This window comes from Epinephelus moara, chromosome 1 (genome assembly GCF_006386435.1).
Source record: "Epinephelus moara isolate mb chromosome 1, YSFRI_EMoa_1.0, whole genome shotgun sequence".
In the NCBI taxonomy this organism is placed as follows: Eukaryota; Metazoa; Chordata; class Actinopteri; order Perciformes; family Serranidae; genus Epinephelus; species Epinephelus moara.
In genome coordinates this window covers 26,218,242-26,244,105 of record NC_065506.1, presented here as the reverse complement: position 1 = coordinate 26,244,105, position 25,864 = coordinate 26,218,242, and the positions used below count along the sequence as shown (strand labels likewise).

At 41.2% G+C, this 25,864-nt stretch overlaps 1 protein-coding gene across 1 annotated transcript; it reads left to right on the top strand.

Moving 5' to 3' along the window:
* The first annotated feature begins 2,221 nt into the window (after nucleotides 1–2,221).
* On the top strand, nucleotides 2,222–25,474 carry dbndd1 (dysbindin domain containing 1). Its single transcript, XM_050053640.1, has 4 exons — nucleotides 2,222–2,651; nucleotides 7,001–7,147; nucleotides 13,598–13,735; nucleotides 24,071–25,474. The coding sequence occupies exons 1-4, from the start codon at nucleotides 2,621–2,623 to the stop codon at nucleotides 24,223–24,225; spliced, it is 471 nt and encodes a 156-aa protein (XP_049909597.1). The 5' UTR covers nucleotides 2,222–2,620; the 3' UTR covers nucleotides 24,226–25,474.
* Nucleotides 25,475–25,864: the final 390 nt, after the last annotated feature.

The following is a 25,864-nucleotide window of genomic DNA, read 5'->3' as shown; positions in this document are numbered from 1 at the left end:
TCTGTGACATGTCAACTCTGTTAAAAGGCCTATAGCACAGGTTTACAGTTAAATCCTCAAATGTAAAGGACAGTGTATAAAGGACACTGCTTGCTCTGTGATTTTATGAAATGGATATACAATATTGCACCACCCTGCAAGATATGTGACATAAGGGTAAACTCTTGCATCTTACATGTAATTTTAAAACACTTTGGATTACTGCCCACAAATTTACAGTGTATTTAGATGGCAGTGTTGATAGTGATACAATAAATCCTCTGGAACTTTTATTGAGAAAACAGTTACAGTAACAATACTAAGAGTCTGTAGCCATGTTGTCAGCTCTGTGAGGCTGGACTTTGTGTTTTGAGATAAATGCTAACATCAGCATGCCAGCATGTTCACAATGACAATGCTAACATGCTGATGTTGAACAGGTAGGCTGTGATGTTTATGGTCACCAACTTAGTTTAGCATGTTAGCATGCCAAAATGTGTAATTTAGCAATGAAGAGAAAGTACAGCTGAGGCTGATGGGGATTTCATTAATTTAGCAGGCACCAAACAAAAGTAGCAGAGTCCCCATGGTCATGGTAACCTGGAAAAGTCAAAATCACATTTTACAGGACTGGAAAAGTCATAGTATTAGTAAAATCCTTGAAGGTTTTGGGAAAATAATGGATTTTTGGATGTAATTATGTTATGCACAGTAATATTCTGTGGATAACCTTCAGTGTAATGTAACATGACAGCAAACTGAGCAAACCCTCAATTCAAGATGTCAAGCTCAGCTCACATCCCAGCTACATCAGCTGATCTCAAACAGCCCAATCAACTGATGGAGCAGCTGCTTGATGGAAGGGAGTCAGCTGATGAACCAATTGGCGAATCTCATTCAGGGCACCCTGTTTAAACTGCTTTAGCTTGCCTACTGTTGCTGCTTCCTGTGCCAGCTGCTTTGCAACCTGCCTCCACCCCAGCTCCTCCTTTTCTTACTGTGTCTGACTTATCAGTGTCATTTCTGTTTGTCATTGATGCTGAATCAGTTCTGTTCCCGGGGGACTTTGCTGCTGCTCCATGTAGGCGCATGGAAGGGCAAGGAGGTTTGCTCTCTCTGCCTTAGGCTTTCCTCATTTGTAGGTGGAAGGGCAGACTTGTGTGCTCTCTCTGCCTTAAGGTTTTCACGTAGACGTGTGGAAGGGCAGAGAGGTTTGCTCTCTCTGCCTTAGGCTTTCCACGTAGGCGTGTGGAAGAGGCTTTCTGCGTAGGCCTGAGGAAAGGCAGAGGCCCCAGAACAGAGCCATACCACCAAATATAGTACTGCAAATGGAAATAAAGTTTTTTTTGGCAAAAGTGTTCCTGACTGAAATTTATTTACTGTAGCTGTTGACGTAATGTAGCTCTAATATGTGTTGACATATGACTTTTTGTTTACAATATACAATAATTATAATACAATAATCTACATTTGGAGTACACTATACTATACAGTTTTTGCTATGTACTTAAGTTGTAACAGATGTCACCTTTAAAGAGCTGCCAAATCTGATAGATATTTATTTATTTTGGGGCCATTTAATAATGTTTGTAACTAGAAAGGGGTTTGAATTATTTTCTGTTTTCTAGTAGGCCCTACTGCTTCTTGTTGCAGACTCCGGTCACAGGGGGAGACAAAGGGCGTGACCCTGCTGATGGTGGTACAGCTGTGGTGTCTGTGGTAGTTTTTGGGACGTAACAGGAATGCATGATTACCTGAAGGTGTTAGATCTCGTCACTAGAGGGCGAGCTCTACCAACAGATTCCCCTCAGCAGACAGAAGCACCATTTCCTCCTTTTCTGAAGGCATGGGATTCAGATGGGTATATTTGTTATTTGAATATCCATAAACTGTATCAGATTGCTACATATCTCTTTTAATCATCTGCCTTGCTGTCATCCAGGCATATTAATCTCTGAGCTGTGCATATTTGTCATGAACAGACCCATCATCAGGTTTAATAACTTGCCAACAAGTATATCCACAAATTGTGATACCACAGTCATGCACACGCACACAGGGATACTCATTCACACACAGGCGCACAGACAATGTCCTCCCCCCAGTGGTCCATGGACCTCCCTGACACCCCATTCTCTGTGTCTCTCAGTCTGGGCAGGCTGCCAGCCCAGCCCTCCCTCCCTTTCTCTCTCTCCCTCTTTGCCCTGGATCTCTCTCTGTGTACTCTGTACATACCAAGCCAAGCCTCACAATGCTGCATTTACTAAAACAAGTGGCTTAGAAATGTGCAGTGATGTCGCTGTTCCCAGACCTGCCTCTCTCTGTTCTGGACCGGCTCAGTGAGGCAGCGCACACACACGGCTCTGATGGCAGAGCGGGGCAGGTGGACTGAGCCAGAGGAGAAACCAACATCACCTGTTTGGGAAATCTAGAACGAGGGAGGACAAACAAAGAAGGAGGAGCAGACTGTTTGGAGAGCAGAGGTCTAGCTGTGTCTACCCACTCACCCCACCCTGCTCTCCCTCATATGCACACACACAGACACACTCTCCCCTTGCCTCTCCCTGCCTCCCTCCCCGTTTCTCTCCTCCACTCTCCGATGCTGGTGTGGTGAACAGCAGGACACTCTCGGCTGAGCTGCATGGAGGCACAGGGAGGGGCAGGGAGCCCAGGTAAGAGCCATTTTCTATCCTTCCTTATCTCTTCCACGGATTTTTTTTCCACATCAGCACGGCTGTTTGCAGAGTGTCTTTGTCTTTTGGATGACTTGTGTTCTGGATAGTCTGCCTGCTGTAACTAAGTGTCTTTTCTAAAAACAGCATGTTCAATATGTTTAGATTTGTATAGACACTTTCAGATAATGAGACTGAATATTTGTCAGAGGAGCTGGTTTGAATCATGAAACTACATTTTCCTGATTTTCTATAGGCAAGATTTAGTCACTGATATATATATATTGGGGCACAGGGGGAGTTCACCGTTACTCTGTCTTAGATCATTTCCCTCTCCTATAAAATCCAGTTGTGTGGGGTGCGTTTCTACATCCAAGCTTCATGTTTAATTTTGTTGCCTAGCAGTGCTGTCCTTTTTGCATGCACACACTGTAGGTCAACCATGCAAAAGCTTGGACTGATGAAATACAAATTGCAGCACAATAGTGGACGCGTATGGCCTTTGTGCAAAGGCCATTCAGTGAAGCCAGTGCTGTGTGGCAGATTGCACATTGCCTCAGTGCCACTATTGCACTGTAACATCTAAGCATTCAAAGGGCTGATAATGTAACTATGATACAGTGTAGGCTTTCTATTGACGGGTATCCATGACATTAGCTTTGATAAATAAATAAAAAAAATCTGCATCTCATAATGCACAAAGTGAGGCAAAGCAGTAGAGGATAGTTTATTGTTGGTGTATTACATTAGCTGCCTCTGAACCCACAGTGTGCACTCAACCACTATTAAAATGTTGCTTTATTACTCCATTGTACCTTTGGGTAAAACAATGTCTATGCAGCCACTATAAGTTGCAATTTCAGCAGATATAATGGCAGATGCTTTTTTCCTGCCAGGGCTTTGTTCTACTTATCATTGTGTCCAGCCAGTATCTGAACACTACGCGTTCATGCTGCCAGCCAGAACGACATGCCCATGACAAACTGGGTTATTATTTGGTCATTATGATGAGATTGAATTAGAGTGAACAGCATTATTATAATGTATCACAGGACAGAGTGTGACTTCTGGAAAGCAGTATTTGTACTGAGGCTGTTCTGAACCAACAGCTACAAATCAGCATTCACAGCCCTGTTTGGGAGGAAATAATATTGCTGGAAAATGCAGCAAAAACACTGTAAACTGTTTGGGAAATTGAGTCTGGAGTCAACATTTATTTACTTATTTCTTGTGCACAGTAATCTGCTCAGTTGTTTTTAGAGAAATGTGTATAGAAATGTTCATTGTAGAGCAGTTTGTACAGAGATGGAGAGCAATCAGCAAAAAGGGTGTTGAGAGAGGATGTTAATTCCTCCTGCCTGCGCTACAAACCAAGATTGATTTATTGAACCGAGACACTGAGTTTGATTCAACTTCTGGCAAACCTACAGTACATCATTCTCATATCTCTCTTCTTTCGTCAGCTGTCTGTCTGTCTCTCTGATTCCCAGACAGTCATGGCTGACAGCCCGAGATATGGTCAGCCATTGCCTGAAAACACCCCATTTCTGATAGTTAACCAGCAGTAACTTAGTTTCTTGTTATTTACTCTAACTTCTTCACAGCCGGTTCGGCAGGTGGTGGCTAGATCAGACCATCTGTGTAAGCATGTCCTCCTTTACACTGATAATACTCTGACTTTCTTGGAAGCTCTTTTCTTCTGTCACCGACAGACTAAGAGCCAGAGTCATCTTCCACCAAAATACTAACCATTTGGGCATATGTGAGCGGACAGAAATGGGAGAATAGAACAGCAGGGAGTAATATAGCTACACAGGGATGGTACGTGTGTCTGTGGTCTATAATAGGAGTCAGTTCTTAATGTGACATGCAGTAAAGTCATGTGCATTCTACATTCCTTAGAGAGCAGAAATAGCTTATCTTTTTAAGAATGCACTGCAAGTTGCAACAACCCACTGTTCTTGTGATCACATTTCCTGACAAAAGGCAGATTTTCCGGTTAATGGATAAGATTAGGGCTTGAATGAATGGGTGGATAGATGAATGATTACCTGCCTCAGAGCAATGTTAGAAAGGTCAGGAACTGCGATCCTGCATTATTTCTATAATGAGTGTTTGCTGTAGAAGGTGATGGAAATGGAAACCAAACTTGCTGCTTGATAGTCTAAATATTGAATAAACATTTCATTTTAACAGCAGAGGTAACTTTATAGTCTTTCTGTTTCTGTGGCTCCTCGCTGGGGAAATCAATCAATAGCCGGCAATGAACACTGTGCTTCTCAGGGTGAAAGCAGAATCCATCATGTTGTGGCTTGGCCTTGGCTGTAACAGACTTTTAATCTGAAATGAGAAATTCAACTGTCTGGGAGCATACTGCAAGTAGAAATAGCCTCACCACCCATCTGGTGAGGCCCATCAGGAATCTGCTATACTCCCACACTTCTTTCCATCAACTCTGCATGTTATCATAAAAAAGCCATACTGCCGTCATCTTTGCTAAATGGTGCTTCACAGATGAGTCTTTCTTCTGTTATAATTTCATTTTAAATGTCAGTTTTTGATAAATATCTTGTGATATAATCCACCCTGCTTGATTTGTTGCAGTAAAACAACCTTTAATCACATCATAGGCTACTGTAATTTGGAAAATGAGATAGTTTATGTTGCAGTTTAATATTCTGTATTCTCTCAGTTGAATGTGCAGCCCTCCTGTACTCCTATCCTTACCTCACTCAGCCTCATCACATACCCCACTGTGCTTTCAGCTATGTCAAACAGGCGAACAGAGTTTGTGCATACTGATGCATTTGAAGGGATGCTATTTTAGGTAACCTCTATTTTCAGACTTTGTTAATAGCCTGCGTGAGCCTGTTTTTCCTATTTTGAAGGGATATTTGAGATTGAAGAGTGTGACCAGGCTCTCTTTATAGACACATCAACGTGACAGTAATGTAACAGCTGTTGAATTAGATGTCTGCCCACAGCCAAGTAGACCAATCTCCTTTCAAGGAATCACACACCTATTAAAACTTTCAACACTGTGTGTACACATAGAATTAAACATATTGATACAAGATTGACTGAAGGCAGAGTGTGTAGACTATGAATGATGTAAAGAATAAAGAAGAGCAAACACATTGTGTATATTTAAGCATTACAATGGACAGGTAAGGAAGGTACCCGGTGATAAATGTCAGGAGTTTTGGTTATTGAGAAGGAAAAAACATGGGTTATATAATGAGGACAATTAACAAACACAACCGGCAAATACTGTAGCCAACACTGACGTCTTTCGGTACATGAGATCTCATGTAGTTCCTTCCCCATCATTGCCCCAAGATGTGTCTTTTTAGATTTAACTGCATTTTCTTGATGCCTAAATTGTTCTGTGTAAGATTTAAACCTGAGATCTACAGTTAAATTTTAGGTATAGCTCAGATCTTTTAAGTAGGGTTTTATGAGGTACTTATCCATAAGCAGTGTATTAACTACAGCACATGGCGGCTGGCACGCCCCCACTTTGGAAAGGCCGGCTAAAAGCAATATACTGCTTTGGACAGGGTCAGCAGCAAAACATTAAAAACATTTTAGCCACCTAAAAATCAATAACAGATTATGTACACTATATTGTGAATATTTTCATGGCTTTACCCTGCCACATACAGCCATTTCTGATGAGGAAGCTGTTCAGTCTCCCATCTATGCTCTCATCAAAGCCGCCAGACTCCATTGAGAAAAACAGTTATTTAAGCTTGTTGTACAGGGGAGTGGCTTTTCTAGCGCTGCCTCGATCACTTAGTTTGTTTGTGTTAGTGTGTGACTTCGGTGAATCAAAAGTAACCCTTTTAAATACCAAAGTCAAACAATAACACAAACAAAATACGTGATGGCAGCAGTGGAACAGCAGCACCTGTGTTCAGAAATGTTAAATTACTGTTTTTCTCAGTGGAGTCTGGCTTGCAAGAGAGCAATGTAACAGCTTCAGTTCCAGGACATTGTTGTCTCACAGTAAGGCAAAGCAGTGAAAATATTGTAAAACTTGGGTAAAATCTGCTTTGCTGCTGCCCCCCATCCACAGCAGTGCATTGCTTCTGTGCCAGTACTCCTGCCTGCTTCTCCAAACTGGGGTCATGCCCACTGATATCTACTGTGTGTAATACACTTACTATGGATAAGGACCTCATACATCCCCACTTAAAGAGATTCAAACCATCCCTTTAAGTAGAGCAAATAATCCACCATCTCTAATGTAATCCTACATTAGAAATCTAAGAACCTTTGATCAATATCTCCACATTTTTATTCTGTGCTCCCTCTCACTATCTGTGTCTGTGTCTACGTCTTAATAGAGCCCAATAAAGACATCCAGAAGCTGCTGAAGCCCTCCAGCTCAGGTGACCTATCCAAGGAGTTGTTCCACCACCCAGCAGGGGAGGAGGAGGAGGGTGGCCTGTCGGGGCACACTGCTAGCCTGCTGCACATCACTGAGAAGAGACGTGAGTACTGAGAGAAGAGAGGGCGAGCTTGTGAAACAGATGAATATTCATTGGTGATAAAGAGGTGTTATAAGCTAATTATGGGTGGAAAATGCTTCGAGCAAGATACCTGATCGATAGCAAGTGTGTTCAACAGGAGGGCAGAGGATATCCTGCTGCTGTTAAAGAGTCAATGACAGTCACTACTGGATTGATCTAATGTAGTAACACATAATGAATTTCACATATAGCTATATATCATTAACGTTTCTCGCATATACTTTTGCACTATCTACATCCTCATTCAGTAGAGTCCAGGTTTATCTTCACTTATCTTTAAACCCACAGAATGATCACTGTTGTTTTAGGTTTTTAAGGTCCCACATTCAAAGACCACTGCAGCTTAACCTTGGTTGAAAGGACTCATTGTGCATTGGTCCCATACAGAGGCTCCCCTGTACGCACCAGACTCAGAGCCCAAGGCTCAGAAACACAGAGAGAGATACTGGGGCTACATGGGTGACAAGGCAACCTTTATCTGCTTCACTAACCAAACACTTTTATGGAATGACAGCTCATCCAGAGGCTAATGTCTGTGTCTCAATGATTTAACATGACCCACTAACTAGCGGAGGCACCTGGCAAGTCAGCTAATAGTATGTGGCAGTGAAGCAAGGAGAAAGAAAGAGTAAAAATGTATTCAAAATGATCACCATCTTATTACAGTACATTAATCCCACCCACCTCCCATCCTATTATTGAGGGATCAGGAATAAAATTTAAAAAAATGTATCTGCTCTTCAGATTTCATTGAGATTATTCATTAAGGTTTTGGCCCATTGCAGCTTCCTCTTACATGTCACAGAGACAAATGACTTCCTGACGCAGCAGTTTTATCTCCAGAAAGGGGACCACAGTTGCTCCTGAGTCATCTGAAACATTTATTTTTAGGCCTGGAGCAAAGAGCCTACCTTAAAAAGACAAACATTTCAATATCTCAGAGAAGAGCAAGTTGTCAAATCACTAAAAAACAACAACATGCAGGTAGACTAGATGCACTAATGCATTCAAACACATAGAAAACTGCAGTGCGGCTACATTTTCCTTTTGTTTTTGTGATTGCATGCATGGAATTGAAGATTAAAAATTAATGGTGACTGCTGTGCAGTAGTCTTGGAGCGAAATAGTGTTCATCTGTTTGTATTGATCTTTAACAAGAAACGTCAAAGGGATGAACAGAGAAATATGGGATTCAAAAACTTATGTACAGCTTAAATTAAAACATGTCTCCCAGCTCTGTTGGATTAAACCATGCTTTATTTATCAAATATTTTCAGCTAACTTGTTTTCATCAGGGTGGTGAATAAAGCATGGTGCTCGAGAGACGAGTTTTGCAAAATGTTTCAAGCTTGATGGTGTTCACTGTGTGCACATTCTCAAAGTAAAAAATCACAGCCTATCTACCTGTCAGTTGTTGATTAGAAAACAATGCACCCAGTCGCTGTGAGGAAAAAGCAACACCTGCAACAGAATATATTGTTTTTTGCCACTGTCATCATTGCAATCTGTTCAGGCTTGACTGATGACCTTAGAGCCATGATGAGAGAGGGAGGGGATTACACAGATTCAGCATGCAAGGCACATCCCCTCTGCTCCCTTATCCCCTTCTCCCAAATGTGAACTCCTCCCTCTTACCCATCTGCCCTATTCTCTGTTCCTTCAGTTAAATCTGTCTGTACCTTTCTGCGTGCAGAGGAAAGGAGAAAAAAAATTAAAAGGAAAGGAAAACCTTCTAATGCAACATCAAACTGAAAGCATGCAAACAATTATTTGTCTTACTGTGATATTCTGAATGAAAGGAAATATCAATTTACTTTTCGGTGAACAGTAGTGCCTTTTATTTCATACACATTAACTACAAAGGCATGGATATGAAGTGTGAGATTAAGGGCATGCTGGAAAAATGAAAAAAAATAAAAAAAAATAAACCAAGGCAGAGTTGAAACGGATCAAAAGACACAAATTTGACTTGCCACCAGGCTGTGGGCTTGCTGTAAGAATATGCAGTGGTCTTTTACATCATCTATCTGCTTTAGGCGCAAAGTCCTTTCTTTTTTTATGTCTCAGCGTGAATTCTTTATTGTCAGTCCTCCCCACTGGCGTCTCGAATCTCCCCTGATTGGCTTTTGAGATGGAGGCAGTTGTTTCAGTGTGTCTGCCTGGGAGAGAACCCGTACTGATCAATTATTCAAGGAGAAAGGGTGTGGGAGAGGAAAAAAGAGATGGGGAAGAGGTGGTTAAAAAACAAGCGCAGCAGAATGGGAATAACCTTGTAACCAATTGAAATAACAGCAGAAAATAATGCAGTGTTTTGTTTTACATAATGCATCCCTTCCTCTATATCTGCTTTCTCTCTTTTTCATTTGTCTCTTTTTTTAAACATTTACCTTCGTACAGCTTCATCTCTCCTCCGTCTCCCATCATCCTGCCGCTCCCTCTCTTCTCATCATCTCCTCCTCCACAATTTCTAACCTCCCTGTTTCTCTGCCTTCGGTTTCTTCACTCTTCCTGAAAAGAGAGTCAAAGAGACTGATAGCTGTCAGCAGGCACCCTCCACCCTGAGGGAAGAGTAGAAACACAAACACAGTCAAAAGTCAAGTGATGAAAAATACGAAGTGAATAAAAAAAGGTTCTGTGAGATACTTGTCAACTGATGATTGAATTTTGCTGTGTTTCTCCTCTGCATGTAGTCAGCCACTGTCAGACAGCAGACAAAAGCTTTGGATGTGAAATAGTTCTGACTGTTGACAGCTGCTTTCCATTACTGTTATTTAATTATATGTGGTTCAGTGGTTATTGGTGTAACTGAAACTGGTTTGCTTAACCGCTTAATGAAGTGCCTTCTAGAGACTGTGTATTCTTTTATACTGTACAGCAGTAATGTGAAGTGAAGCCTCAGGCAGCTCGTTCCACACGCTGATATGGAAGTTGGATTTTTGCAATATATGTTGATGGCAGGACCAGCTAAGCCTGAAGGCTGATCAGTAAAAATCTGTCTTTATCGGAACAGTAACATGTGCACTAAAACTAACATGTGTGGTCCCTTTGGTTAACTGCTGCATTATTAACGATGTTGGAGACTGACTGTGACTAAAAAGAGGTATGGATGAGTCAGACTCAATAGGAATGAGTAACAGGAAGAATGATAACATAAAAAAAAATCTCCTTTTACTTACAGCTTTATGCTGGAGCAGACCGATCAAGATACCCAACATCAGAGTCTGGGGTTGGGTTTTAATGTGAGATTTAATGGGTGATATCAGGATAGAAGAAAGGTGTTTGAAACATAGACTGTATAAAAATAATTGGCTTATATAGCCTTTGTGATGTCCCCCATTGGTTTGTAGACTCTTGTTTTGAAGCATGGCTGTTTAAAAACAACTACGCAGTAGAGATTTCAGTTGGCCAAGCTGGCTACTTACGGTTAAGGGAATAAGATAATTCAATCATGCAGCTCTTCTAGACTTTCCAAATGTTATTGGACCTAATGGATCAAATTCTAATTCAATCAGGAGAGACAGGAGAATGGAGTTAGGATAATATTTAATACCAAATATGAGACTAACAATTTGTGCTTATTAAGATTTAACAGAAGTCTTTGGCACTTGGACACCAGAGGGAGATATATTGTAATCGAGGGACATCTGAGTGGCAGCAGGATAAATCCCCCCATGTAGTCCAGACACTGGTGGTGGTGGTGGTGGTGGCTGATGACTCTGAGGCTGATGGCTGATGAATCCGTGAAGACTGGGTGGTGATGGGGAGGTGGAGGGCGCACACGACTGCAGCAAGAAAGAACTACAGCAGAGAAAGAGGCATATTTAAAATAAGGAGCAGGAAAATAATAGGCTGACAGAGAAGGTGTGTCGCTGTGCTGTTGGTTGATTGTGAATCAGCTGATGACTCAATTGACAGACCCAGACAATGACACCTAGAGACAGTGAGTGAGCATATGTGCAAGGAATGAATGGCAGGGTGAGAAAGAAAGGTTACAGCCTAAGCTTGAAAAGTGCCTGACTTAACTTTCGCTAGAGCTTCTTTAGTGAAATGATTAATTTTGCAGGGGTTTTAACGCTCAAAAAACTGTATCTACTGATTTCCAGACTTCTCTTTTGCCATGTAAGTCTATTGGAAAAGGTCTTTTGGGACCATACAGCATCACACAGGTGTAATTACACAGTTTGGCCACTATAAAAATTAGCTTAAAAGCCTTGTTCACTTCCTGAGGGCCTGTTTTTAAGCCTCAAGTTTGGCATTTTGGCCTTCGTCATCTTGGATCTTTAGAGCTAGAAGTGACCAAATTTGGACAAGAGGGTGAAGCTATGGAGTAGCAAGTGGTGGGTCTGACTCATAGACACTTCACAGACAGCCTGTCACTCCAAGCGGCCACTGCCTTAATTACATGTTTTTAAGCCTTAATAACATCTAAACGAGTAAGTTACATAAAAATTCTCCCTCTGTACAGCTTAACATTTGGTGTTTTTGGGGACTGACTCACTCTTGGAGCCAGCTTCAAGCAGCTGCTGGAGAAACTGCAGTTTTTCCGCACTTCAACACTAGCTACAGTATTCAGCCCTGGGGGGCTGCAGCTTGGTTTGCACTGATATTTCCAATTTGTAACATATAGAGGAGCAAATAGATGGGGACTTGAATGGAGCCCTGGGGGATCCCACAGGTGATTACTGCAAATAAAAATGAGAGATCACTTGTTTTAAGGGAATATGTCTTCTAGGGAGTTCAAAACTGAGCTGGCATTGGTTAATTTCAATAGGTTATTTGTCTTAAAGGCTTAAATGTTTAAAATAGCACTATCACCTCTCTTTCTCTGTCTTGCCTGCCCTTTTTTAGTCTTTCCTCATCTTTATTTCCATTCTCTGTCTTTATTTCTCTCTTTGTGGAAAATTCTAATATAGTTTTCTGTGGAGCTTTTATGTGCTGGCCACACATTCACTGGATTTGTAAATATCTGTGCATATCAAACCTTGGTCAGAGCTGGTATGTGACATAGTCTTGGTTATGAATATGACAGTAGAGTAGAGTAGAAAGTTTGGAATAAAGGACAGGGTAGGTTGGTCTTTGTGTTTCATCCCTTTGATCACTTTTAGACTTCAAACTCCAGAGTCTCATCACATTTTTATGTTCATTTCTTATTTGTAGTTTCTCACAGTCACTGCTCCCTATTTTATTTATTTCACGTCTCCTGGCAATTATGGTGTTGAGTGTTTCTATATATCTATCTATATCTGACACATGGCACAATGACCAGCTACTGCTCCAGCATGATGATCAGTCTTGCTTAAATCAATAAGTGCTCTACAGGGAGGACGGTGCAGGGAATTAAATTCAACAGCAGACAAAGAGCGGCAGGAGAGTGGGCTTTGCCTCTTCAGCCTGAAGCATTAAACAGTCAGGAAAACAGGCAGGCAAACGACACTGGGATAATAACAGCTTTCAACCTGTCACGTAACCCATCGTTTTCTTGACAAAGTCACGCCCACAAACAACCAGTAAAGTGTCTCATTCAGACTTGACGTTGCGCGGCATGCAGGCATCCACTGATTCACAAGGAAATACAAACACACCTCCATCTGCCTGCAGTATCCTAACATCTTTCTCACTATAATGGTGAATTAGTTCAGCTCTATTACACAGAATCGCTTCCTAACTAAAGTGATGCTGAGACAAGCAGGTGCTCTTGGACCTTTGCATGTATGCAGAGTATTTGAATAAATTTCACTTTACATCCATTAAAATTTCATCTTTGGAGGCAGCCTGATTGGAATGCAGGACCCGGCACGTTGACACACACACCACATGTGAATTTGACCGTGTTGTGTGCGGCAGTAGTGTCTCCTGCCTGTCGAGGAATCTTGTGCAGGAAAGAAATGAACAGGTGCAACACACCCAGGGGAAAGATGGAGATCACAATGCGTTGAAGAACTGGCTATTTTCATCTCCTCTGACTTTAGCTCTTGTTTCAATTCTTCATTGAGTGCCTGTCTTACACACAGGTGTCATGCTGAAACAGAGACACTCACTACAGCGGCATGCTCCAAGGCAGACTGGAGAAATCTGCTGTGTATGAGATATTTCTGAAATAGAGAGCACTTAGCTCTCCAAGAGATGTACTGATAAAAGTGAATAAAAGATTAAAAATGTTCCTCGTTGAAATTGATTTTACTGTAGTACTGCAAGAGCCAGCTATTGATCTGATCATGAGTACAATTAAGAGTGCGTTTCATGATGGGCTGAGGAGCTCTATGTTGAGAATATCTACAGTTTATCTGCCACTTCTTTTTAAACAGATTTCTGCACTGTCAGCAGAACAAACAAACAAAAATGGGTGGATCATTTTAATCTGTTAACATCCATCCAGACTAAAAGTATGTTTTCTCTCTCTCTGCTTCACAGAACCACTGAGCAGTGTGTCTTCTTTAGAGGTGCACTTTGACCTCCTGGATCTGACTGAGCTGACTGATATGTCTGACCAGGAACTGGCTGAAGTTTTTGCTGACTCTGATGAGGAGAACCACAACGAGTCCCCAGCAGGTAAGGCCTGCAAATAAGGAGAATATATGCTCTTACAGTGAACACAAATCATTTAAAAGTAAAAGGAGGGGGAACCTCATGGCCAGTGCACAGATTTTAATTCATGCAAATGAAAATACAAATGATCCGACACAATTTCCTGTACTAGCAAGACATTTTCTTTGTGCACTTTTGCCCTGTAGCTTTATTTCTAAAAAGCTTGGTTGCGTCAGTGTGTAACTCGTATCATTTGATTATTGAGAAATGCATTTCTTAAATTAAATTCCCTCCCTGCAGTCTTTCCCCTTAACTCAGTGGCTTTTCAGGAGCAAAAATGCCTGCAAAAGAAAACATAAATCAGTCATTCTTAATGTGGTATTACTCAGTGTGTTTGTGTGGGGATGTACGAGAGAGTTTCACATCATTATGGCTCGGCAGGGTCCTTTAAGGGCCTGCTGAGCTATGATGATTTAAAATGTCACGTGACTCCCTTCTGAGACTCATTAAAAAATACTTCACAGTGTCTGGATAAATGCCCTTAAAAGGTTAAACTGCCCTTTTACATAGTCAAACTCTGTTTGAGTCTTATGAGGGACAGTTTTATTTAGATTGCATCAAATAATAATAACATTTAGAATCACAACTAGGAGTGCAACCATTCTGGAAAGCAGGAATTAAGGAAACAATGTTGTGTTGAGCCTCATGCACAAATGCATACTAAAGAGGAGAGACAGCTCGCTCTGCATGTGTGTCACCGCAGCAGGTACAGGATAAAGGCAAGCACGTCTTTCCCCTGCTTCGCACAAGGAAGCACAAAATCTTTCCCATGTTTTATTCACGACCTCCGAGCCTCATCCTGCATGCGGACGGTGAACTCTCTCCTCCTCCGGCACTCCTGCCTCTCAGCATGCACACAGGATTTCATGCCAGCTCAAGATTTAAAGGTCCACCGACACAGTTTAGACAATTTCTTTGAAAATATTGTGTATTCTGTGCACAGACTGTGCAAGTCAAAAAGTTTAAAACATCGCATTCGTCTTGATAAAAATGTCAGACTTTCAATTGTGATGCTGTCATCGGCTCGGGGTGTAACCAATTCTCGTACTTTGGCTGAGAGGAGGTTCAAAGCAGATATTCATCTTTCTGCTGACAGCGACTTGAAAAGAACCTAATGTTGGACTCCACTAAAGCACAGGGCCGGACAAAACAGATTTTGGATTGTAAGACATACTTCTCACCCCACTGGAGAGACATTGTGAAACTTTATAAGGAATTCTTTCTACATGCCTCTCTTAGCATCTCCTTTACCTTTTACAACAACAGCATTATCTCTCTTCCTTCTCTTTTCTGTTTATTACTAATGTTCAATATCATGGCACCACTTGTTAAGTGTGAGTTATGGTCCCTGTGGGCCATCTGTGCTGTATGCTGCTGTCTGCGGCTCCACAGCCAATTATTTAAATTAAAGCAAGAGCATCTTATGCACAAGAAAAAAAATCATGTTCTTTGTTTCTCAGTAAAACCTTGTGCATTGTTGAGTGCAGAGTGATTTGTGCTTGAATAAAATGTATTACCAAAACTCTAAGCAGTGTTCTAGTTAATTATAAACACTGTGGGGATTCTTAATTAAGGCTCAGCCAGTTTATTTCTCACCGCTGCTGGTGCTAAGACAACTGTAGTGTAGGGCGGATTTATGGTTGCCCAGATGTGGATGTCTTAGATCATAGCAACAAATTTACTTAAACCTGCAGTAGAAGATATCTTGAACACTCTGGAGCAGCAGAAACAAGACGTGAACACAACACTGACATATTATCCCCCTTAGGGTAGACTCCACAAGTGAAAGATATGTATTGTAAAATTCCATTTATTTTTAGACAAAAAAAGAGACCCTAGGTTAATAGGTAAGAATTTTAACTGTTTGATATTACAATGAAACTTTTCCAATTAATTACTTAGATTAACCTCCTGAGACCCGAACCTTTATTTGGTATGGATTTTTATTTTCTCCCAGCTAACTGGGATCAGCAGGACCTGACAAGTGTAAAAAACGAAACATTATTGACGATAATTAAGTCCCAGTGTCCTCAGAGAGACAACCATAAAGTCCCAGTGTCCTCAAACGAGACAACAATTAAGTCCCAGTGTCCTCAAACGAGACAACAGCAAAGTCCCAATGTCCTCAGTTGAGTATTTCCTAATTAATCCTAATTAATTAATCTTATCTTGTTACTGTTGCTAAAATTGGTCAAATTTGTTGCCGTATCAAACCACAAACGTTACTAATCACGAATAAACAAGTTTCAACCATAAAATATGATCAGGTTTTGAACCTTGTCCACTTTTGTGTTGGGGTCGGCTGCAGACAGACTTGGCAGAGATGGCTGCCATCTTGTTTTTATATAGATTAGTGTATTGTGGTCTTACTACCACTAGATGGCACAAAGAGTGTCCATGAACGAGGACAACAAGTCTAAGTTAAGTAGAATGAAGTATAAGGATAAGTAAACCCAAAATGTGATGTGTTCATATGGACATGGGGTCTCAGGAGTTTAAGACAATCATTCTTTGTATTGGGGTGTCCAGTAGCTCAGTAGGTATTGTGAGCGCCCCATGTACAAAGGCAGTGTCCTTTCCACAGTGGCTGCAGGTTTGTTTCTGGCCCACAGCCCTCTGCCGCATGTTGTCCCCTCTCTCCCCTGTCATCAGATGCAAAAAGCCCCCAAAAATAATCTTTAAAAATATATATTTTTTGCATTGCAAGTTTTCTGACATTTTATGTTTAAATATCCAAATGAGGCATTATCTAGAATATGCGCTCTTTGCATACATTTGCAGAACAGAAATCTGAACTAAAATTAACACCTAATTGTGTATTTTGGGTGTTTTCTTTCCACCAGATATGAATTTATTAACAGGTGCTTATTAACACATGCAGCAATTTCAGAGAAACAATATAATTCATTTGGAGTTGTGTTTCTTTCCACCTCAAAATCTTTTAGCTCTATTTTTGGTAACTATCAACCCCTGCGCAAATGATCTGTCTCTTTAGCTGCTAAACGCCCCACTGTTTTCACCAGCTAGTCACTAGCTACGTCTGTCTACTGTTTGGTGTTGAGCAGTTCGTGTATATAGAGACGTGGCAGCACAGTAGTCTGTTAACTTTAAGATTTTAATGTCTTAAATGAAACACTTGCAAGCAAGTTGCTAGTCTTGGGTCATCATTCACTTCCTATCAGTTTTACTGTTTAACAAAAAATGACTGTGCTCCTTTAGAAAATGAAATCAAAGGATTTATAACATTGTTTTATTCATGAATTGATGACTTCATACAAAATGGGGTGACACCATTTATGCAGCAGTAATTAGATTCAGTTTCTTTCAGATTTAATGCATCATTAGAGATCACATTCTGCCATGATTTGATTCGCATCAGTTCAGTCTGATTAATGGTAATAGCTCCAAAATGTTTTACAACCTTTCAAATGCAAATTTAACAATAATGAAACCCATGTATGATGCACTGTCTCGAAGAGTTTGACTGGCAAATCATAAGCCTCAAACAACAACCAGTCAGTAAATTACATTAGTACATGACATACATGTTTACCTTTAAACCCATTTTCCCATAGCCAAGCAGACTAAACAGTTTTCCTTGGTCCACCCTTCTTGGCTCCCCTCTCCAACACCACAACCACACCAAGTTCCCTCATTAGTCACAGGCCACAGCTGCTTTTCAGCCAGGTGCAGGAGACGCAACAGCCAAGAGGCTTTCAGTCCAGCGTCTCACATCCGCTGCTCTGCTCTCTGCTAATCAAGATGAAGTCCTGCTGTCAGAAGACATACAGCTGTATATCACTGCTGATGATGTTAAACGCCTCGGATCTGTGAGAAAAACAAAACCTCAACAGTGATTAAATGTTTGCACTCTCAGGGTGACACATTCAGATGATTGATCTGTTTTTATTGTTAATTAATGCAAGCGACGACCTCACAACGACCAGCGTGTGTCATTCACTCTTGTATTTTTACCTGTAAAAATAGATCAGCCATCTGAGAACACAGCAAACTTTTCTCCCTTGTAAAAAGTCTTTAACCTTTCGGCAAGTGTCGTGTCATTTTGTGCAGCACCTTTCCTTAACTTCCAAAAATCTCTCACTGCTACCTGTCAGCTGTTTTTGGCTCACACTCTCCACGGACAATCCTCCTGTCATCCACCCTCCATCCCTTAGCTTGTCTTTATCCTTCATTCCCAGTCTCTGTCTCCATGTCTGCCTCAGATATGGCTTTTACAGAGGAAGGATAACAATCCCACAGAGATGCAGCCACCAAGATTTCTGTCAAAAGTTTACAGACTGTAGAGAAACTGCCAAGTGTTTTGCTTATAAGGTTACATAAGATTTACAGAAAATCGTATGTGCAGTAAAGACATGAAATAATTTCTGGTGTTAAGCAGTTGCATGGAGTTTTGGTGCTGTGAATCATTTTGGATAAAAGGTGTCTGTCAAACAACCTCAAATATATATTGTGCAGGAGACACAATAGGATGTTAATGCTTGACTTGCTCATTATTTTCCGCAGCACAGTCGGTGCACCATCACGTGACATTTTTTGATACAAAAATTCTCATTGCCATTATGAAAAATACACTTCTCCTAACTACGCTACAGTATTTTATCATCTAAGAAAGAAAATTATATATTTCACACACGAACAAAGATATTCTATTGTCCCATACAGATGTGCTGTGCAGACAATGACAGAGTGTGTGTGTGAGAGAGAGAGGGTTTACGCAAACACTGACTTATTGCACAAATCTCAGCTGTGAGGACCAGCTGTTCTATTTCATCTGGATTCCCTAAAACCTCCCTCATAATTTGGCTCTGTAATTTCACGCAAGGCAATTTTTCGAGTTTCAGTAAGTCGGCTTATTTGTCTGCACAGTCATCAGTGAGTTCAGGGTGGGGAGACAAAGAGTCCGAGTTTGATTTAATGAATTTGTGTCAAAGGTTGCATTGCAAATGTGTCAGTATTGAGCCGTGCTGTGCGAGCACTAGTCTCTATGGGAAACTGCTGAGTGTGTGCCAGTGTGTTGAGGGCATGTAGGAGTTGAGGGAGAGGTTAAAGGAAGAGGAGTGGAGAAGATGGGTGAGCGAGTTCATGCTAAATGTAGGTCCTTGAATAATTCACTTTTCCCTGCTGGAAACAAAAGCCTCGTCCTTCAAAGCCATCTAAACAGTGATCATAATCTAACTTACTATGCTAGCACATTATTTATAGATGCTTGTGTCTTGTTTGTTTTGTTTACGCTGCTGTCTGTCTTCGTTTTGCTTTTGTCCATTCCTCTCTTTCACTTTCAGCTCGTTGGCAGTTTGAAGCCTGATTCAGATTGCATCTTTCATGGACAGTTCAGCCAGAATTAGTGTACATAATCAGTTTTACTTCATGGCCAGAGAGCTGAGAACATACAGTACTTAGTGTTTCATAAAGAGTCTCTGTGTAGAGAAGCTCCAGAGGCGCAGAATAAAAGGCTGACTTTGTCCAGTAGGTTTGCTCTTTGTTTTATACTCAAATGAGCCTATTTACCCATGTCCCTGAAAAAATACCACAGGCATAGCTTTGGCCTCATATTCTTTGTTGTTGGAGCAGTAACGAGGTTTTAACTGATGACATTGCAGACTATAACCTATTGTGTTTCTGTCAGGCTGATTTCTGTTCAAGTCATATTAGATATGTTTTTTTTTTGTTCTATGGATTTGTAAAAAAGTAAGGCATGAAAGGATGCAGAAAACAGAAACAAATTCATCGTCCATTTATAGTTTGTTTAGTAGGCAGTGTCTCCCAAGAGGGTCCCATCTCCTAGGAGAGACCACAGATGGTTGTCACACTGTTTGTCTCAGCACATATAACTCCCTGAAGTTTTGTGTTGGAGCTCTCACATTTTGACACAAATAGATAGCAATGTTCCCAACATCTCCAGCTATATCACATAATTAATAATTGATGTCAAACACAAGGAGTTCTATTACAGCCTGCCCCACTACCAGGCTACGTTTTAACAGTAAGTGCCGAGTGGTTCGCAAAGAACAAAAAGAACTCACCTGTGACTTGAGGTGCTGTTCCTGTTACTTTTAAAACTTTAGAAGAACTTTTTCTGCAACATTATGTTGTGCTTTGAACTATACAGAATATATATGTATAAGATGCAGGCAAGGACAGCGTACACGGAACGGTATAACCAAGTATGGGCTGGAAGTCCCAAGGTCAGAATGGAAGATGCCTCCTAAGGTGGTTGAGAATGACCGAGTTAAGATCCTGTGGGACTTCCAGATCCAGACTGACAAACTGGCGATGGCTAACCAACCGGACATCGTGTTGATCGACAAACAGCAGAAGAAGGCAGTGGTGATAGATGTAGCAATCCCGGGCAACAGCAACATCAGGAAGAAGGATTTGAAAAATACCAAGGGCTGAAAGAGGTGCTAGAAAAGATGTGGGAGAGTAAAGGCAACCGTGGTGGCAGTGGTAGTAGGAGACCTCATCTGAGGTCTCTGTCCAGAAGAGTGCAGTCCTAGGAACAGCTAAGATACTGTGCACAACCTTCAAACTCCCAGGCCTCTGGTAGAGGGCCTGAGCTTGAGGAAGACACACCACCTCCATGGGGGGGGATTTATTTAATATATATATTTTACATTTTACCCAAGACACTACTCTCTAAACTACAGTTGTAATACAGGTTACATAATTCCAACTTCAACAGTATCAGCACTAATAAAAGTATAGTCTTGCATACATAACATAACACTGATCACATGACCGGTCATCACTTCTTGGTGAAAGTGGTGCTTTTACAACCATCCCCTTATGTTGGTGTCTGCGGCGAACAGAAAGATCTCACTGTAAACACAACTCAAGACTCTAGACACAAGCAACAACACAGCGGGGCACATCCTAACCAGTGATGCCGAAGTAGGCATTTCCCACTCTGCTGTCAAACACCTGCAGTGATGTCACTGCTTGGGCTGCAGCCAGAAAAGAAGCATGTTGTAAAGTTGTAGCCCACTGAGAGGCAATACGGCAGCAGCTCTCTGTCTTGGGTCATTCAGTGGTTATTTATCCATTTATCCTTTAGGACCACAAGAGCACTTTTTATAGACCCTGCATAAAAGATCCTTTGAATGTAAAAGGTCAGATTCCAGCCAAACATGCTGCCTTTGGTGCTGCTTCAGGCTTTAAAAGTCAATACAGATTAGTATCTTTGAAAAATACTCACCACAGTTCACAAACACAGATTGGGCTGTGCTAGGATTAGCATGCACAGATAAAACGAGCGTTGTTTCCCAGAGATGGGTTTAATTAGACAGGCGCTGTCACACACTGTACATGCATGCAATTATATGTGCACATATAGACACAAATGTGACAGCTGTTTTCCTGTGCTGTCACAGGTTTTCTGTAGGAGAGGCTCAGAAACACTAAGTTATGCAGCAACACGCTGACTGAAGAATCTAATGGCTGCTCGCCAGCAGCACAGAAGGAATACAATGCAGTAGCCCATAGCTCAGGGTACTCTGTGCTCTGTGTATGTGACTGCACGAGAGATAAAAAAGTGAAAGTCTATGTATGTTGTAGAGAGGGATGTAATTGGTATACCTGTCCCCTGTGTGTGTGTGTGTTTCAACTATTTTTCTCTATTCATGTTCTTGTAATTAGATTTCAGGGCAAAAACAGGTCAACAGAAATCTCAATGCACACATGGGATGGAACAACGCCATGCCTAACACACACAGTACAGACACACATTTATATAACAGCATAAACACCAGCAGTCAGTCAGCAGGTGGTCATGGCGCTTGCTGCAGCAGACTGCCGCCGAGGAGATTGTTGTCCCTCTCATTAAAATCCAATGGAGACGCCATCAATCTTCTGAGATCAATATGTCTCCTCTACCTCCCCCTTTCTTTCATTCTCACTCTCTCTTTGTCTCTCAGTCTCTAATGTGTGTGAGGATATGGATGTGGCTTCGGGGGGAGATATATAAGCCAGGTACTGAGTATGACCTTCACTTAAGAGACCAGACGCTGATATGGGACGTGTAAGGAAGAGCAAGTTGCCAGCTCTCTATCACTCTTCCCTGCTGTTGCCTGTTTGTCCTCTTGGTAGGCTGGACATCCCCACCAAGTGGTGTAAAGCAGCAATGATCACAAGGCTGAAAAAAAATCTTTTTCAGTGTCTAAATTTAAAACAAAAGAAATGGTTGGTGTAGGATGGCTTATACAAAGAGAAAGCAGCTTTTTGTGTGAGGAATTTGAGATGAGTCAACAAGACTGGTTCAATTTTTATCTCATCCTTTAAGAATCCCTCAAAATGTAATCAGTATGATGCTGCAGGCGTGCTATAAACACTAAAGGCTTTAAATGGCTGGTGAGAAAAGCAAGCAGGAACTGTATCTTGCAAGACCTCCAGCTGTCAATATGCTTTTACAGGTGTAGAGTTATGTGTACTGACGGCAGTCATTAAGACAATTGTATTTCCTAGGTCAAGTTGTGTGAAACATGACTGGTGTGCAGAATTATTTGCTTGAGTCTTTTTTTCATATTCGTGTCCATCAAGCATGGGTGGATTGAGAGACAATGAGCCCCTGGGCACAGACATGCAGAAGGCCCCACCACCTCTTTACACAGGAGCAAGACACACAGACTTTATAGATGTTTAGCCTCTTTTTGTTGTTGTTTTGTGTCTTTTTGTAAGTGTTACAATTCAATTCAATTCAATTCAATTCAATTCAATTCAATTCAAACAGCTGTACTGGCATATACAAAGATATGTAATTACTGAAGAATTTCATAAAAAATAATAAATAAATAACTAAAATAAGTAAAGGAATAAATAAAGACAAGTAAAAATAAAAAAGTAATCATATTTTACATGTTACATACATTCATACCTTATACATACACATTTAATATACAGGTGTCGCGTACAGGTTCTAGATTATACTGCTTTTTTCCACAGATGAATACATATTAATTGTTAGTCCCTCAGGCTGTGGCAGGCAGATAAATATTTAGCTGCCAAAGGAGCCGTTGTCCCTTCACCCAGGATAACTGCCAGTTTATGTTGTGGGGTTAATGTCAGAAAGTTTGGAATTTGCTTGGTTATTTCTCCAAAATGGAACTCTCTGACTGAGGAGAACTTTTCACAGCGCAGGAGGAAATACATTTCTGTTTCTACCTCACCTGTCGAGCAGTGACTACAATCTCTGCGGTTTTGTGGCTCTTTGGAGTTTCTTTTTGTCTGTGGTTGTTTTGCCCCTATGTAGTCTTCTATCTATCTGTCTAGTCTCTTTATAGTTGCTTCGCATCTCTTTGTAGTAATAATAATAAAATAATGATAATACTATTAATGCATTTTATTTATAGTCACCTTTCAAAGCTCTCAAGGACACCTTATAGACACAGATAAAACAAGCAGCAATGTATCCACAGATCATAAAGTCAAATGAATCAGTAATAAGGTAATGAAATAACTAGACATAAATCATAATTATAAACACTGGGTATAAAATCATCATCATAACGTCATCATCATCAGTGCAAATCTCCATATGTGTGTCACCATTATATCAGACTGATGCCAGCTTGAAAAGGTGTGTTTTCAGACAGGATTTAAAGGTGGATAGGGAGTCTTGTGGGTGACAGTTTCAAAGGCGGGAAGCAAAATGGCTGAAGGCTCCAAAACCCACTATCTGTCCCAAGTGGACAGATAGTGATGTGAGTTGGATTGCATTTTTTGTGGTTGTTTTGCCACTTTCATGGTCAATGTGAGTCACCTTGAGTCTCTTTGCAGCTGTTTTGCCATGGATGGATTACTGAATGGGCCATATTGGGCACAGGCCCAGGGGCCCAAAGTGTCAGGGGCCTCGCTAGCTTTCACCTGCGAAACGGCACTCAAATTAACACGTACCACGAAGGAATGCACAATAACCACATGGAGATGCAAAACAAATACAAAGCGACACAAAATGAATAAAAAAGACAACAAAATAGAAGCAAAATCACCACAAAGTCCATGTGTGTCCAGAATTATGAACAGGAGATGGTGGGGCCCATTGTCCCATAATCCATCTATGTTTTGCATCTCTTTGTGGTCGTTATATGATTCTTTGTGTTCATTATGTGTCTCTTCCTGGTTGGCACATGTTCAGTCGAGTGATATTTGCAGGCCAGAATGTCCCCTGACACTTTGGGCTCCTGGGCCTGGGCCTGGGCCTGGGAGGCTCGTCCATTACTCCATCCACGCTGCCAAAACTTTGGATTCCTGTTATTAACAAATCCCTCTGTGTTTGGTTCTCAGGTTCCCACCAGCCTGTGCTGCCCAGAGGCGGATACATGCGCTCCCCCTCGTGGACACGCTGCAGCAAAGTTGAGCCCCCGCGAGAGAGAAAGCACCACAGCGACTCGGACACCGCAGAGCCCTTAATGAAGCTGGAGAGGCCGAAGCAGCCGTGACATCTGATGTGAAACAGCAGCGAGAGAAAACCCAGAGACAGACAGACACATCCAGAGCGGGAACACAAAGCGGACCAAGAGGCCCCCCATCTGCCACTGTGCACTCACATAACGTTTCATGGTGCTGACGAGTTCAGGTTGAGCTCTGGACAACGTGTTCTGTACTCTAAAGATGTTGAGATGTGCAATACACAATCTCTCCTTCTCTCTTTCTCTCTCTCTCTCTCACACACACACACAATCATTGTATTTTTCATGCAAGAGGTTCTTAACATACTCTGGGCTGCCAGACAATTTTAAGCTTTGTTTTTGAATGACAGACAGGGTATGAGGTCAGAAGAATAACAGCACCTCCATCCTTACAGCCTCTCAGGGTGGGAAATAGCCTGGACAGTGAGATTGGTTTCTAAATTGTGTCCACAGCGTGTGGCCAGTCCTTCCATGTGAAGTTCAGACACTGGGATTCACATTGAATTACCAGGATTTGATTTGAAACGTAAATCAACAGAGCTGATAAAAATAAAACATCACTCCGAGGCTATATCTTAATGTGTTGGCTTGAAAATGTGACAGGGTTTTTTTTCTGTTGCCTGCAATAAAGGTAACTTATCCAGTGGGAGTGGACATCACTGAGGCCGCACTCTCTTTCTCCATCGTGATGAGGACTGTGTGTTGTTATTATAATTGCCTAAATGAAAATTTTTGCACTTGTCTCACTGGATTGTATTTACTGTGCCCCGCAGAATTATTGGCATTTGGTGCAGATGACACACAAGATAAACAGACCAAGTAGCAAGCTATATGCAACACACTTTTCCAGACATTCAAAATTTATTTGAAGAAACGTTTTCTGATTTCTTTATCATTATTTAAAAAGTGATGGCTGCCAGAGTTGCTGCTGCTAAGGTAATTAGAGTTGGTCGACGCATTGACTTGATGAGTGATACTTGAAGCAGTTAGAAATTGAGGGAGAATGGCATCATAATCAGGTGGACTTCAGTGAGCTTTGCATGAATGCCAAAAATACAACAAAGTGCCAACAATTTTGTAATCATCTTTTAAAGGATGACTTCAACTCATAATGAAATATTTCACATCTTTGTAAGCAAAGATCATAGCTGATTACTTGCTTTATTTATCTCACATTTAGCTTGTCTTTACCAGGAGTGCCAACAATTCTGAATGCTGTGACATGATGGATCAAAAGTGACACTGGGATGATAGACGAATAAATAAGGGTCTTGAAAAAGTTGTCTTCATTGTGTCATTTATTAACTACACTTATGAGATGCAGCCCCATTCTGTACTGTGTGGCGAGCATGCGTCATGATATACATCTAAAAAGTCTTCCTCAAATTAAATTAAGTTGCGCAGTATCAAAAAATAGGCAAAGTGGGAACAGCTAATTAACTTGTATTCACATGAGACTGTCAGCAGGTTAACAGTTAATTTTGTGTCCACTGTCGGTGCTGTTAAATATTAATTAGAACAAAGGCCAAAAAAAGTGTGCACTGCAGAGGAGAGATCACACTGGCTGCTCAGCATCTGAGTAACAAATGATTATGAAAAGTCCTTCAAATATTTCTAATGCAATTGTGGCTTGATCACACAGGGGTTAAGGCCACATGCCCCGTGCACA